Source organism: Sus scrofa, chromosome 5 (assembly GCF_054392235.1).
Source record: "Sus scrofa isolate SSC_HxYL_T2T_F1_AM1 chromosome 5, Sscrofa_HxYL_maternal_Yorkshire_Landrace_v2.0, whole genome shotgun sequence".
NCBI lineage: Eukaryota > Metazoa > Chordata > Mammalia > Artiodactyla > Suidae > Sus > Sus scrofa.
Window position 1 is genome coordinate 98,225,001 of NC_139387.1, and position 15,613 is coordinate 98,240,613.

Genomic DNA, 15,613 nt, shown 5'->3' on the forward strand with positions numbered 1-15,613 from the left:
TAGAGAATTTCCTCCCTAAGTGTTCAGAGAACTTAGGTTGTCTTTATACAAAGGTTTAGGGTCACGCTGATATTAAAACGTAAGCTTCTTGGAAGTGAGCCAAATAAGAATTTCCCAACATCTTAAGTCACTATTCTGAAATTGGAATTTCAAATGAACAAAATACTTTGCTCTTAAACCAACAACGTTTGAAATGAGATTTCAGTTGTGGCATCACGAAGACGGGGAGCGGGAGGGGTTGAGAAGGTCAAGAGCAAAGAGGGGGCACAGAGAGAGGCAGGGGGATGTGGGGAAAGGGGAAGGGGCGACTCCCTTGAGGCAAGTGAGCTGGGGAGGGCAAGCCCTACTCTGGATGTTTTTACAATACCTCCAACGGCGCAAGTCTCCAGAGGTATTTGTTAAATAAATGAGTTAGAGGTGTATAGAAAATATGGTTTCAACGTTAATGTATTCAAGGGAACAGTCTCCTAACTAAACAAGAAACTTTAGTGTTCTTAGCCATTAAGCATTTATTGGGAAGCTCAGAGCATCTCCAGCTTGAACACGTATAAGTTATCTGGGGATCTTGGTAAATCCCAGATTCTAAATCAGTAGGTCTGGGAGAGGGTCTGAGATTCTGCATTTCTGTGATGCTCACCCGAGATGCTGATGCTGCTGGCCCATGGAAGGCACCCTGTGTAGCAACGTACTGGAGTAATACATGGGGGAGGTGTGCTGGGAATCATGAACTTGAGTTCTGGCTTCTGGTATTAACTGTCTGTGTTTTCAAAGCAATGGATTCATTGTCTTAGCCTTAGTTTCCCCATCTATATAATGAGTGGGTTACATCCACATAACTTCTAGGGTTCTTAGAGACAATATTTTTAAATGAAAGAAAAGGAAGGAAGAGAGGGAGAGAGGGAGGGAGGGAGAAGGGAAGAATTTAGAAAATGCCCAGTCTGTGTCTAGAAATCCTAGGGAGGCTGAATTATTTCCTTCCAAATTGTACAGGTTCTTTGGCATATCTGAATTGCGATTCAGCTGATTCTTGATTTCTGAGTAATTTTCCACTATAATTTCTTTTATCATTATTCATAATTTTCATGGAATGCCTACTATTTTCCTGATGCAGTGCTAAGTGTTTGGAACACAAAAATGAGTAAACCGTCATATTTTATTATCAAATTCCTTGCCCAATTAACTGAGAAGCTTTCCATACTATAAGATGACAACCAATTAATCAATGCAAATGTCGAATATGTGTGTTAATATGCTACTCCCTCACCCTTGGTGAAACAATATATTACTGGCTACAGTAGAATTCATGTAAAGATGGCCAATTCTCCAACTCTCTTTGTATCCATTCTCTTTGCTCTGTGATTTTCCAGCTGATTGTATCAAAAGGTAGAATTTCTTTCCCCAGTCTAAAGGCTGGCCTTTAGACTTGCTTTGGCTGCTAGAATTCAATGGAAGGAACGAAGTTCCAGTTCTGAGTCCTGGCCTCAAGAGGCTCTCCCCACTTTTGTTTCCTCTCTCAGACCTCCCCTGCTGCCTCAAAGTACAAGCCTGGGTTAGCATCCTGGAAGCATGACAAGGAGTTGCCAGCTGTGCCCGCTGGGGCCAACCTAGACCAGTCTACAGGAAGTCATCCCACAGGTAGGTGTGAAAGCTCTACCAAGAGCAGTAGAGGTTCTCACCCAGTCCTTTACTGACCACAGATGCACAAGTGAACTCAGCTGAGCTGAGAACTGTCCAGTTCATCCATAAACTGAGCAATAGCAAGTGCTTATTAAGGCTACTTCGTTTGGGGGCACTTTGTTAGGCAGCACAGTTAATTGGTATGATGGCCTTCTGACGGTGAAATTTGAAATTCAGATAGATGGTTCCAGTTTGGGTTCTCCCTGGAAGATATGAGGGGAACTGTTACAGGAGAGGTATGGACTTTTCTACCTCTTCCATATTTTTAAGCTGCCTCTCATTTGCAAAAAGGGAAGAAGTTAGTTTGAATTGTGTTTTATTTTACTGATAAAGGAGACATGAACACAATGATGACAGCAACTGCTAAGTTGAGAGATTGAAGCACAAGGTAGCATACCTGCATATGCCTTTTCTAAAGAAAGCATCAAAGGCAGAGCCAAGATCAGAAATCAGAAAAGGAATGTTCGAGGCCTGGTTCTGCCATGTGTGTATGTTCTCAGGAGCGTCTGTTTCCTTTGCGGTAGCCAGGTATAACTATAGCTGCCTGCCTTCCTTCATATGTGGTCATGTGTTAATTTATTGTATTCTGCTTTGACATAATACTATCCAGTAATTATTGAGAAGCTGTAATTCCCTCTATAAGTATAATAATAACTACCTTATGTGCATTTTACAGTTTTAAAATTGCTTTTATATAAATTATCTCACTTTGATTCTCTTGATGCTTTGAAAATACACACCTTTATTTTCTCATTTTGCAAATGAGGAACCACTGTTGTTTTCTAAATGGAGGTATTTCCAAAGCTGAGATCTTGACGACTTGCTAAGACAAGAATCCCATCATTTTGGAGGTTTTATTTTTTAAAGAGTCAAATCTGGTGAGTAGGTCAGATCTCGGCATTTATTATCAAGGAGATACCTCACTTATCATGACGAATTTTTATAACAACTCTTGTTTATGAGGTACCAGTCTTTTTTCTTCCAGGACATGTTTAAAATAAGAGAAAAATAATGGTTACCCTGAAAATGCAACTTGGCCTAGTATTTATATTCTTAAGCCATCAGAATGTCTATTTAATAATGTTGGTCTAAGCATGTAATTAAATTAATATCATCAATGCTTGAGCCATGAATTTTTAAATTTTTTATTGTTTATTTATATATATATTTTTTTCTACTGTACAGCATGGTGATCCAGTTACACATACATGTATACATTCTTTTTTTTCACATTACGTGTTCCATCATAAGTGACTAGACAGAGTTCCCAGTGCTACACAGCAGGATCCCATTGCTGATCCATCCCAAAGGCAACATTCTGCTTCTGTTTACCCCAAGCTCCCAGTCCCTCCCACTCCCTCCCCTTCCCCCTTGGCAACCATGAGTCTATTCTCCAAGTCCATGATTTTCTTTTCTGTGGAAAGGTTCCTTTGTGCCGTATATTAGTTTCCGGATATAAGTGATATCATATGGTATTTGTCTTTCTCTTTCTGACTTACTTCACTTAGTATGAGAGTCTCTAGTTCCATCCATGTTGCCGCAAATGGCATTATTTTGTTATTTTTTATGGCTGAGTAGTATTCCATTGTGTATATACATCACATCTTCCTGATCCAATCATCTATCAGTGGACATTTGGATTGATTCCATGTCTTGGCTATTGTGAAGAGTGCTGCAATGAACGTGCAGGTGCATGTGTCTTTTTCAAGGAAAGTTTTGTCTGGATATATGCCCAAGAGTGGGATTGCAGGGTCATATGGTAGTTCTATGTATAGATTTCTAAGGTACCTCCATACTGTTCTCCACAGTGGTTGTACCAATTTACATCCCCACCAACAGTGGAGGAGGGTTCCCTTTTCTCCACACCCCCTCCAGCATTTGTTATTTGTGAACTTATTAATGAAGACCATTCTGACTGGTGTGAGGTGGTATCTCATGGTAGTTTTGATTTGCATTTCTCTAACAATCAGGAATGTTGAGCATTGTTTCAAGTGCTTGTTGGTCATCTGTACATCTTCCTTGGAGAAATGTCTATTCAGGTCCTTGGCCCATCTTTCAATTGGGTTGTTGGCTTTTTTGCTGTTGAGTTGTATAAGTTGTTTGTACATTTTAGAGATTAGGCCCTTGTCTGTTGCATCATTTGAAACTATTTTCTCCCATTCTGTAAGTTGTTTTTCTGTTTTCCTTTTGGTTTCCTTTGCTGTGCAAAAGCCTGTCAGTTTGATGAGGTCCCATTGGTTTATTTTTGCTTTTATTTCTGTTGCTTTGGGAGACTAACCTGAGAAAACATCTGTAAGGTTGATGTCAGAGAATGTTTTGCCTATGTTCTCTTCCAGGAGTTTGATGGTGTCGTGTCTTCTATTTAAGTCTTTCAGCCATTTGGAGTTTATTTTGGTGCATGGTGTGAGGGTGTGTTCTAGTTTCATTGATTTGCATGCAGCTGTCCAAGTTTCCCAGAAATACTTGCTGTGGAGTTCCCATCGTGGCTCAGTGGTTAACGAATCCGACTAGGAACCATGAGGTTGCGGGTTTGATCCCTGGCCTTGCTCAGTGGGTTAAGGATCCGGTGTTTCCGTGAGCTGTGGTGTAGGTTGCAGATGTGGCTTGGATCCCGCGTTGCTGTGGCTGTGGTGTAGGCCGGCAGCTACAGCTCTGATTAGACCACTAGTCTGGGAACCTCCATATTCTGTGGGAACGGACCAAGAAATGGCAAAAAGACCCAAAAAAAAAAAAAAAAAAAGGAAATAATTGCTGAAAAGACTGTCTTTTTCCCATTTTATGTTTTTGCCTCCTTTATCAAAGATTAATTGACCCATAGGTGTCTGGGTTTATTTCTGGGTTCTCTATTCTGTTCCATTGGTCTGTATGTCTGTTTTGATACAATTACCATGCTGTCTTGATGACTGTGGCTTTGTAATATTGCCTGAAGTCTGGGAGAGTTCTGCCTCCTGCTTGGTTTTTTTCTTCAGAATTTTTTTGGCAGTTCTGGGTCTTTTGTGGTTCCATATAAATTTTTGGATTGTTTGTTCTAGTTCTGTGAAAAATGTCCTGGGTAATTTGATAGGGATTGCACTGAATCTGTAGATTTCTTTGGGTAGTATGGACATTTTTATAATATTAATTTTTCCAACCCAGGAGCATGGAATAGCTTTCCATTTCTTTGCATCCTCTTTAATTTCCTTGATTAATGTTTTTAGTTCTCAGCATATAAGTCCTTTACCTCCTTGGTCAGGTGTATTCCCAGGTATTTGATTTTTTTGGGGGGTGCAATTTTAAAAGGTATTTTTGTATTCCTTTTCTAATATTTCACTGTTAGTATACAGAAATGTGACTGATTTCTGAATGTTAATCTTATATCCTGCTACTGTGCTGAATTTGTTGATCAGTTCAAGTAGTTTTTGGGTTGAGTCCTTAGGGTTTTCTGTATATAGTATCATGTCATCTGCATACAGTGACAGTTTTATCTCTTCTCTTCCTATTATTTGGATGCCTTTTATTTCTTTTGTTTGTCTGATTACTATGGCTAGGACTTCCAGTACTGTGTTGAGTAACAGTGGTGAGAGTAGGCATCCTTTTTTTGTTCCAGATTTTAATGGGAAGGCTTTCAGCTTTTCTCCACTGAGTATTATATTTTTGATTATGTAGTTGTGTTGGCTGAAAATATAGGTACTAGGTTCAGATAGTTTCTATATGAAGTATGTCTAATGGCCCAAATATCTGGTGAATATTGCCTGATCTCTGACCAATGATTTAAATTTTACCCACTGTTAAACGTCTTACGAGGCAGAGCTATTTCTTCTGTTCTACATGATTTTAAGTGCTCTACGTATTTTGACCATATCTTATAACTGTTCCAGCATCACATTTTGATAGTGTGAAGGAGAGTAGCTATTGTGACATTATAATAGCTGCCATTTACTGAGTGCTTCCTGTGGGAGAGCCAGTACTCGAGTGTTTAACTCAGTTCTCACAACTGCCCATTAAGAGGAGATCTGTTATTATCCCCATTTTACAGACAAGGGAACTGAAGCACAGGGAGATTGAGTCAATTGCCCAAAGTCACATAGCGAGTGAGTGATAGAGCTGGATTTTTTAGCTCAGGCCATTTTGGTAGCAAATTCCTCTACAATATTTCTTGTACTGTAAGATTTTCTTTAAATTAGACACCAAGAAAAATGATATGTGTCAGTTTAGTCATCACAGGGCTACATCATCAAAAATTGTGGGTGTTCACAAGAAATCTTGGTATTGTGAACGCCCTCTCTCAGGAATCAACCTCCAGTGGGATATTTCCCTGTGTGCTAGACATGCAGAAGAGGTAAAAGAAGTAGAGGAAGTTCTTCCTCTTAATGAACCTGAAGATTTGTAGGCGTGGATGATGGTTTTGGAGGGTTGGAGGATGCAGCTGGTTCTTTCTGTAAGGTCTGAAGGTTATAGTGAACAGGCAATGGATAGTAGTCCTTGAAATTACTTCATTTCTGGACGCCATCGTCAGATTTCAGCTGGTCCTCCAGTCTTTGAAACATGGGCAGGCTTGTTTCTTATCCCAGTTCTACGACGGAGAGAGCACTAGGCTCCTCCCCAATTTCTTCTCACAGTCCTCTTGACCATTACCGCATCTTTCTCTTTACCTCCATGTCCACCCAAATGTAGAAATCAAACCCTTCAAAAAGGCTTCCTCCAGAAAGCCAATCCATACCAGTGACAGATTGAATTGTGTACTGTAAAGAGTAATATGTTGACGTCCTAACCCCTAGTGCTTAGAATGTAACCTTATTTGGAAACACAGAGTCGTTACACATGCCATTAAATTAAGATGAAGTCATACACATGTGGGGGTGAACCCCTAATCCAGGATAACTGGCATCCAAATTTAGACACAGATACAGAAACCTTTGTAGGATTAGGGCAGAGATCAGGGCTGAGACTTTTAACGCCAAAGACCACCAATGACTGCAAGCAAACCACCAGAATCTGGGGAAGAGGCACGGAACAGATCCTTTCTGCACAGCCAGAAGGAACCAGCTTGTCTGACACCTTGATCTTGGACATACGGCCTCCAGAACTATGACAATAAATTTGTGTTCTTTATCTCGTCAGCTTGCCGTACTTCTTTATGATAGCTCTAGTAAATGAATACACCACTACACATGTTCCGAGCTGGGTGGATTTTACTGAGGATATTTGGAGGGAGACACACCATGGGGAGGGATCACATCACACAGCCCACAGATTCCATCCCATTTAAATTGCCCCATCCCTCCCTCCACTCTCATTCCTTCTTATTTCCTCCATCCTGGGTTCATCTCTAAAGCTCAGCTTCAAATTTGTCTTGCTTTTTTTTTTTTTTTTTTTTTTTTTTCCAGAGTAGCTTCTCCGTTCATCTGAAGTTAGAGCAACAACCAACATCAGAGCCTAGGCTCAGCTTCTAGCCCAACCATTAATCAAAGCACATGTCAGACACAAACAGTCCATTCACTTAGAGGAATTCCTGTGCCAGATATTACAGTAAGAACATTTTCTAGATGTGTGTGGTTTCCAGTCTTGGCTATGCTGCTTACTAGATGTATGCCCTTGAACCAGTTACTTCACCTCTCTAAAATGAGAAGAAAATAATAGTCGCCAATGTCTGTCTGAAGTTTGGTGCCCCCTCAAACAGATGCAGGGGCAGACATGTGTGAAAGATGGGGGGTCGTGGAAGGCTGCCGGAAGTAGCACAGTAAGGGAGTGAGAGGAGCAGGAAGGGGCAGAGTGAGAAGTTGACAGGCAGCGCTGGTACAGCTGGGGCCTCAGCCCTTCCCACGGGAACTGTGGAGCTGGATAGTCCTTCACTGTGGTCTGATGTTAAGGCGAGGGGGCTGAGACTTGGTCCCCTCTCACCCTAGCAACTAGCCAGGGGTCATAGCCTTTGGTGAGGTCATTCCCTGTGGCTGAAAGCAATTTTTTGAGAGTAGCTTGGGCTCGGAGTAGTCTGTCACAAGCCCTGCCTTGGTAGCTGGGGAATGAGTGTCTTGGCTGCCTGTCTGTCCTGAAGACAGTTTCCAGGTGACACACCATAGCATTCACTACGGGGTGATTGGAGCATGAAATAAATTAATAGATAGAAACACTCAGAACAGTACCTTGAGTGTGCCAAGTGCTGTATACATGACAGCCCTTAGGCACTCGAGGTCCACATTAGCATTTTTTAGCTTTGTGTAGTTACACACAGTCCACAGGTAATTTCACATGGATTTTGGTTCTTTTATTTTTGGCCATGCCCGTAGCATGCAAAGTTTCCAGGTCAGGGATTGAACCTGCACCATGGCAGTGATGACGCTGGATCCTTAACCCAGTAATCCACACAGGAACTCCTGGATTTTGATTCTTATAGAGGTCCTATAAGCCACAAGTACCCATGTGTAGGCTCAGTCCTTCCACCTCTAATCTTAGGACAGACTGTTCGAAGGATTTACAGTTCTCTGTTCTGATACCAGGATTCAGCATTCATGATCTTGGGGTTGGGTTGGCCTTATCTCGAGCCATGATGACCTTGCAAAGTTGGTCAGTGGAGTGAATGCATTTCAGCAGGGGAGGTTGATCAGCTGGCTGTTGGATCCTTTGTGCAGTAGCCCTTACTTTAGTGGATTCTCTGTATAATTGCATGTCTGGCCTTTCACTTCAAAGACTTGATGTTGTGTTGACTGAGGGTTGAGAAAGCTTTATGAGAAGAGGCACTAAATAAATATAGAAAACAAATCGGTAGTTAAGCTAGAATCCTGCTTTTTAAAGTTACCCCAAATGCTTGAATTTCTAGAGCAACACATTTCTCCCCCCTTAGGCAAAGTAATCAAACATTTGCTTGCTAAGCAAAACATCAGAGCAGAGGGAGTTGGTTGATCTTAAGAATACCTCGGCTAAGGTGTCTGGGGGTCCTTTCTTTCCTGTAGGACAAAATATTTCCTTAATACTTTTGTCTGGTGACCAGAGGCCTCTCACCTTTGGTTAGGGTTGCACATGCACTGCTCATCTTTGTCTCTGGGAGCCTCATTTTTCTCTGTTCTATGGTTGACCAACTTCCCTTTTGAGATCATCACATTAATAACTCTAATGAGTTTACAAAGAAGGCTGACTCTAGTCAGATGGTGATTCGACCTCCAGCTTGAAGAGATTTTGCATGTCTCTGTGTTTATTTCATAGCTTAACCCTCAGAGACCAAGATTATACCTCTTGGTTAGAGGAGCAGCAGAGTAAGCAGAGTGTTCAGAACTCAGGCTCTGAGATCGGGTTGCCTGGGCTTACATCTTAGCTTGCCTTTTGCTAACAGTGTGACCTGGGATGAGTGGCTTTCGCTCCATGTGCCTCTGTTTCCTCATTGGCAAAACGGAGATGATAATAGAACAGATTTCACAGGGTTGTTTAAGGATTTAATGAAGTAATTTATATAAGGACTTGGAGTGTCTGGCCAAAAATAAATGCTAATTAAATCTTAATGATATATACCTTACAAACTAATAATCAGAGCACACATTTATTGAGTGCTTATATAATCCACACACTGTTATAAGACTTTCACCTGAATATTATGTGATGCTTCCAAAACTCCGCAGGATGGAAAACATTTTCAGTTTATTTTATAGATGAGGAAATGGAGACAGAGAGGTGTGAAACCACAAAAACGACGGTGAGCAGGTGACCTGGGGAATCAAGATTTTTATTTCTGTGTATCAGCTACCTGTTCAGGTCTGGTAAATAAACCTCACCATCACCTCCTTTCCTTGGTAATATGGTGACTCAGACTGGTGCCTTGCAGTTCCTTCTTTTCATCCCACAGGGAAAAAAACCCAAGGTCTTTCCTGCCACCAGGAAGCTGGGGCTCCGTTGCCTACTGACCCATGCCTCTGTTTCTCTAACTTGCTCATCCCACTGTCCAGGCACTACTGTGTGTTAAGTCCCCAGTGTGCCCAACCTTCCAGGGCTCCTCTAACTCTATGTCAGATTCTTCCAATAGCAACTCCTGAATCATTCTTCACCTGCTCCTGCTGCTATTCCTCAAGGTACCATATTCTACCTGCCCAGCTGGACTTCCTTCAAACACAGGCCATCAGGGTGCCCCCTCTTGGGCCTCTGTGCCTGCCCCTGCCAGGCTCCTAGGGGAGGGGTGGTCACAGGTCTTGTGCTCCCTTGCTTTGCCTGTTGGGTTTCCTTAACCAGAGAAATCCCCTATTGAGTCTTGGAATATAATTATAAGACATATAACTGGAATTGAACCCATGTCTCCTGACTCCATGTTCTTCCTTGTAGGTAGAATTGAAAGATGACGTTTGGTTGTTTGGGTGTAGACTTCATGGATGGAGGTAGGTCTTGGTATCTAAGGCTTGAGGTTCCAGCAAGATTAATCTGCACAATGTAGTTATGGGTCTTGGGAGCCGAAAGACTAAGCCAGGACCCCTTTACAACAGAAAAGGCCCAAACCCCAGTGATGGCTTTTAAGACTACATGGTCACAAGAGGTAGGGATTGAGATAGCATTGCATAGGAAGAATTTGGAGTTAGGTGAGGACAGCTCAGGGCAGGTCAAGAATGGGCAAGAGAGAGTCGCAGACAACTCTCTCAGTTATTGCTCTTTGCAACTTGCATCTTTCAGATGGGTGGTGCATGGGGTGGGGAGGTTCAAGCAAGTTTAAACAGCCTGGGGCAGGTGGAAGAGGCTCAGATTCTTTGTCTTTGACCGCTTCCATCATCTCATCATCTTAAGTCTTAGGGTCACGTATGGTATTTAGTTAGGGAAAAGACTCTTCTAGAGCTTCCCAATTTATTAAATATGGGTCCTACGAATGAACAGAGAAGACAGGATTTTCTTGCTGTGACTGATAAGAACACGTTATGCGGTTCTGCTCCAGCCAGGACAGTGATGTCGCTCTCTGGCAGCTCTGAATGTTCGGGCATTCTGGATGGCTGCCTTAGCGTCTGTGTTCCATTGCCCTTCAAAAGCTTTGGATTGGGAATTCCCATTGTGGCTCAGCAGGTTACAAACCTGATGGGTATCCATGAGGATGTGGCTTTGATCCTTGGCTTCACTCAGTGGGTTAAGGATCCTGAGTTACTATAGCTGTAGCTCCAATTCGACCCCTAGCCTGGGAACTACCATATGTTGTAGGTGTGGCCCTAAAAAGCAAAAAAAAAAAAAAAGCTTCAAATTGTTTCACATTCACGTATTTTTGTCAATACTGGCAGAATTGACAAACAGGTCATACCCTCCCCTCTTTAAGACACAGCTGACTGTGTGTTTTCTTGTGTTGTATCTATGCCTCTGTGGCAATAATAAAACCTGATATTTATTAACTGCTCATTACACATCAGGCACAACCACTTTATGAGCTAAGTATTATTATCTTCATATAACAGATGAAAACTGAGGCCTAAGTTAATAATCCTCCCAAGATAATCTGTGTAAACAAAATTCAGTCCCAGATGTCTTACTCCAAAAAGCCAAGTTCAGACCGCATGTGAGCTATCTGCAGCTCACGCACCCATTCATTCATCTGTCCTGCAAATATTTGAGAGCTTCCTTTAGTCAAGAAAACTCTTGCACCTGAAAATACAACAGTGAGCAAAACAGGTAGAGTCTCTCTCTTCATGGAGTTTGCATTCTGTTGGAGGAGAATGACAATAAACAAATGCAATGTAATTCCAGAAAGTTGTAAGTGCAGTGAAAAAGAAATAGAAGAAGAAAAGAGAGGACATCTGGGAGTTGCTATTTTAAGTGGCAGAGTGATGGAAAGCTGCTCTGAGGAGGGAATATATGAGCAGAGACCCGACTAAATGACATTATTTTCTGCACCACAAAAAAACGTGATCTCTTTTTTAAAGGTGGGCTTGGTTTATTTATGTCTCCCCAATATGCTTCCAGATTTACAGCACCCTAAAGATGACTGTATGATGAAAAGAGGAATATGATTTTGAACACCAAACAAGGGACTAGAAAGTCATGTCTGAAGTAGCACGTGATTAATGAGAAATTTCCCTGAGAGTTTAATTGGAGGAGATTGCAGTGAGCAAATTTTCCTCTCAACTTCTTGCATTTTAAGGCCCAGTGACCTCCTGGCCAAGAAATACATGCAATCCCCTCCCTCCAGTGTTTACTGTGACTTGAATTTTCATTGGCTAAATATATTTCAATCCACAGTCCACAGCAGGGAGCTTTGGTTTGCTTTCTTGTCTTACAGGGACTTTACAAATAGGAATGATTGTATCTGTCTAATGAGTATTCCGGTAACTACATCCAGCACCAAAGATCTTGAAAACTGAACTGATCAACAGAGGAATGAGTTCTGAAACTGTACCTTACCTGTCAAGGTAGCACATTTGAGACTTAAGTCAGGGACACCTCAATGATTTCATCCCCTCACACCAACTCCTAAAAAGAATCCGCTTTTATATATGAATGCCAAATAAAGGAGAAACAGAGACCCTCGCATTTTCTTGGTAATTGGAAGGAAAGGGAGGGCTTGGATATTCATTCAGCTTTTCATTTATATACTTTATCGTCTGTGTGTTAAGATACTACAAACAAACAACTCTCTGTCCAAATCCATATGAAAGTTAAAGGCTAACTCTGCAAATGTAGGCAGTTTCAGAAAAGTAAACCAAAATTGGATGGATCTAATGAAATGCTACTAGGAAAAAAATAAGCATATAGATTGCAGTTTTTATTTGATTACACTGTTTTTCATTTCAATATTAATGTATGAACTCTATGCTGATTCAAGCAGGTTCGGGGTGAATTGGAGAGAGTCCAGGGGTAGGAGGCAGGGGTGAAGGTAGGAATGGAGAGTGATGCGCCAGACGCTTGCACTGACCACGTGTGTTGAACGCTGATGTGGCAGCACCCACGTCAGATGTTGCCCATGCAGAGTGAGCACACTGCTAAACATCCTGATCAGTCTTGAACTCCACTCTTTTCCCTTCCTTTTTCTCCTTCCAACCTCTCTGCTTAACTACCCCACATAGCGAAACACACCCAGCCAGATGCCAGACGGGGGCGGTCTCAGGCTCGCCCATGACCCGATGTGCCGCGGATTAAAAGCATCACTCAGTCCATCCAGAAGTCTTCCTCAGGGAGTTGGAAATAAGTATGAGATACTCTTTATAGACTCACATGTAAATTATGAATTTGCCTTTTAATGGAACACATTGAATATTTTATTTCTTAGTCTGGCAAGATAGAATACCTTCAGGATGAGATGTGTCATTCCTACTCCTGAAGCCATGACAGACGTTCTCAATCAATCTCCACACTCCCTTTCTTGGGTCCTGATCTTGGCCCCAAAATAATTTATAGAGCACTGCTTCAGGCAGCAGCTACCCGTCGGATGGAGTAGCATTGGAATGGAAACCTTCTTACCATCTTTGCACTACATAGCATTCTCTTTTACCTTACCACTGTTAAAAAAACAAAAGAGCAAGATCTCCTCACATGTTATCCTATGTGTATGATACACCTTAAAATAATATATTTAGAAGTTCCCTGGTGGCCAAAAAGTAAGGATCCAGAGTTGTCACTCATGTGGTGCGGGTTCGATCCCTGTCATGGGAACTTCCACATGCTGTGGGCACGGTCAAACAAAACAAAACTAAACAAAAATAAAAATATACTTAAAATTAATATAAGCATTAATTAAGTGAATAAGTTAAATGAGACCACGTAGTGAGCAATGCTTGGGTGAACCAGTCTTAAAATGCACCATTTAATTTATACCTATGTATTAGAATTGATATCAGCAAAACCTCTTTAACATTGAGGGCTGCCATTTTACGGATTTTGGAAAATCCTAGTTAACCAGTTTTCAAGTTCGGAAGGGGAAACATGGAATGCTAAGATACAAAAGTGCTTAAATTAAAAAAAAAAAAACAGGAGTTCCCGTCATGGCGCAGTGGTTAACGAATCCGACTAGGAACCATGAGGTTGCGGGTTCGATCCCTGCCCTTGCTCAGTGGGTTAACGATCCAGCGTTGCCGTGAGCTGTGGTGTAGGTTGCAGACGCTGCTCGGATCCCGCGTTGCTGTGGCTCTGGCGTAGGCCGGTGGCTACAGCTCCGATTGGACCCCTAGCCTGGGAACCTCCATATGCCGTGGGAGCGGCCCAAGAAATAGCAACAACAACAACAACAAAAAAAGACCAAAAAAAAAAAAAAAAAACCATAGTGTGGAGGTTGAGTACAGAGAAAGTTATAAGGGATTAAATGAAACAGTTACTATTTTCTTCCTATGAGGAGTGCTTCTCTCTCTCTTCCTCTCGCACCCCCCCACCCCATACACCCAAAACACTTCTATTTTGTCCTGTGATAATGAAGTATGCCTTGCTTATGGGCAGAGTCTTCGTTCATCAGTTTTGTGTCAACTTGTTTTCAGGTTTTACTGGAAAGGGAAGAATGGGAAAGTTGAAAAGGATTTTGGAATCAAAGATATTTGAATATTAGCATGCCATTGGTGCTTGCCTGTGGAAAGTTGGGAAAATAATTTGCCATATCAAAGACTCGGTTTCTTTAGGAAAAATGGTTGGCAGGGTAATAATATTTATATTTCAGGATATTTATAAGTATTAAAAGAGTGAACTTTTCTAACACTTTGAACCTGTAATGTATTGACCAAAATGAGCTTTTTTTTTTTTCTTTTTTCTTTTTAGGGCTGCACCCGAGGCACATGGAGGTTCCCAGGCTAGGGGTCTCATCGGAGCTACAGCTCCTGGCCTACGCCACAGCCACAGCAATGCAGGATCCAAGCCATGACTGCGACCAACACCACAGCTCACAGCAACGCCAGATCCTTAACCCACTAAGCGAAGCTAGAGATTGAACCCGAAACCTCATGGTTCCTAGTCAGATTCGTTTCTGCTGCACCACAACGGGAACTCCAAACTATTTTCGATAAATGGTATGTGGAGTACTTACAAAAATATAAAACACCCAGTCAGTACCTATTGTTGTATATCAATATTGTTATGACCATTTATTTTCAATTTTGGGTCAAAGTTTTAAAATATAGAGCTTTCTATGTATGGTCAATATCATTTATACGCAATATCATTGAACTTCGGTAATGCTTTATAGTATTTCTATTTCCTTTTAATTTTCTGGGTTTGATAACATTATATACAAATCAACATAGGTTCGGCAGCAGCTTTTGTCAGAAGCACGGTGGTCACCACTGGTTGGCCAATATGTGGGACAATTATAGGCAATCTTCAGTGAACTTCAGGAAATGAAGCCTGTCTTCATGCTTGTCTAAAATTAAGTTTGGATTTCAGCTCAGTGCTTCTGTGGTTTAGAAATAGTCAAATAAACTGCAATCAGTTTATTTAATGTTTAGTCTATGTGCGTGGGCTGAATTGACTAAACACTCAAGATCCTCCTACAGAAAAACCGAGTCCCTCACTGCACTCTTTCTCAACTATTTTTTCTTTAGGACATTTATGAACCCCACCAGCTTTCACTATCTGCTAATGAAAGTGGAGTTTAGATGCAGATTGCCAAAGCGAATGAGATTGGCTGTGAAAAGTTACTTTAAGATGCAAAGCAGTAGATTTGAGAAAAGATTTTTCTCAGCCCTTTAAAACGACCTTCAGAGTTCCCGTTGTGGCTCAGTAGGTGAACTTGCCTAGTATCCATGAGGATACAGGTTCGATTCCTGGCCTCACTCAGTGGGTTAAGGATCTGGTGTTGCTGTGAGTTGCGGTGTAAGTTATAGATGCAGCTTGGATCTGATGTTGCTGTAGCTATGGTGTAGGCTGGCAGCTGCAGCTCCAACTTGACCTCTGGCCTAGGAACTTCTGTATGCCCCAGATGTGGCCCGAAAAAGAAAAAGAAAAAGAAAGGAAAAAGAAAAAAAAAGGAAAAAAAGAACCCTCATCAAAATATTCTTTCTCTGAGAATGAAAGAGGAAATTCCCTCGAATCT

General features: G+C 41.6%; 1 protein-coding gene across 15 annotated transcripts in view; it reads left to right on the top strand.

The window, feature by feature from the left end:
• LOC102159120 (uncharacterized) overlaps positions 1 to 15,613 on the top strand; it is a 654,277-nt gene that overhangs the window by 497,205 nt on the left and 141,459 nt on the right. For all 15 annotated transcript variants that reach the window (XR_014804446.1, XR_014804441.1, XR_014804447.1 and 12 more), the window contains one exon: positions 1,518 to 1,635. Coding sequence is in view for 3 of the 15 variants with exons in the window: in XM_084957610.1 (XP_084813736.1) it covers positions 1,518 to 1,635 (118 nt within the window). In the remaining 12 variants the exon portion in view is untranslated. The remainder of the gene's footprint in view (positions 1 to 1,517; positions 1,636 to 15,613) is intronic.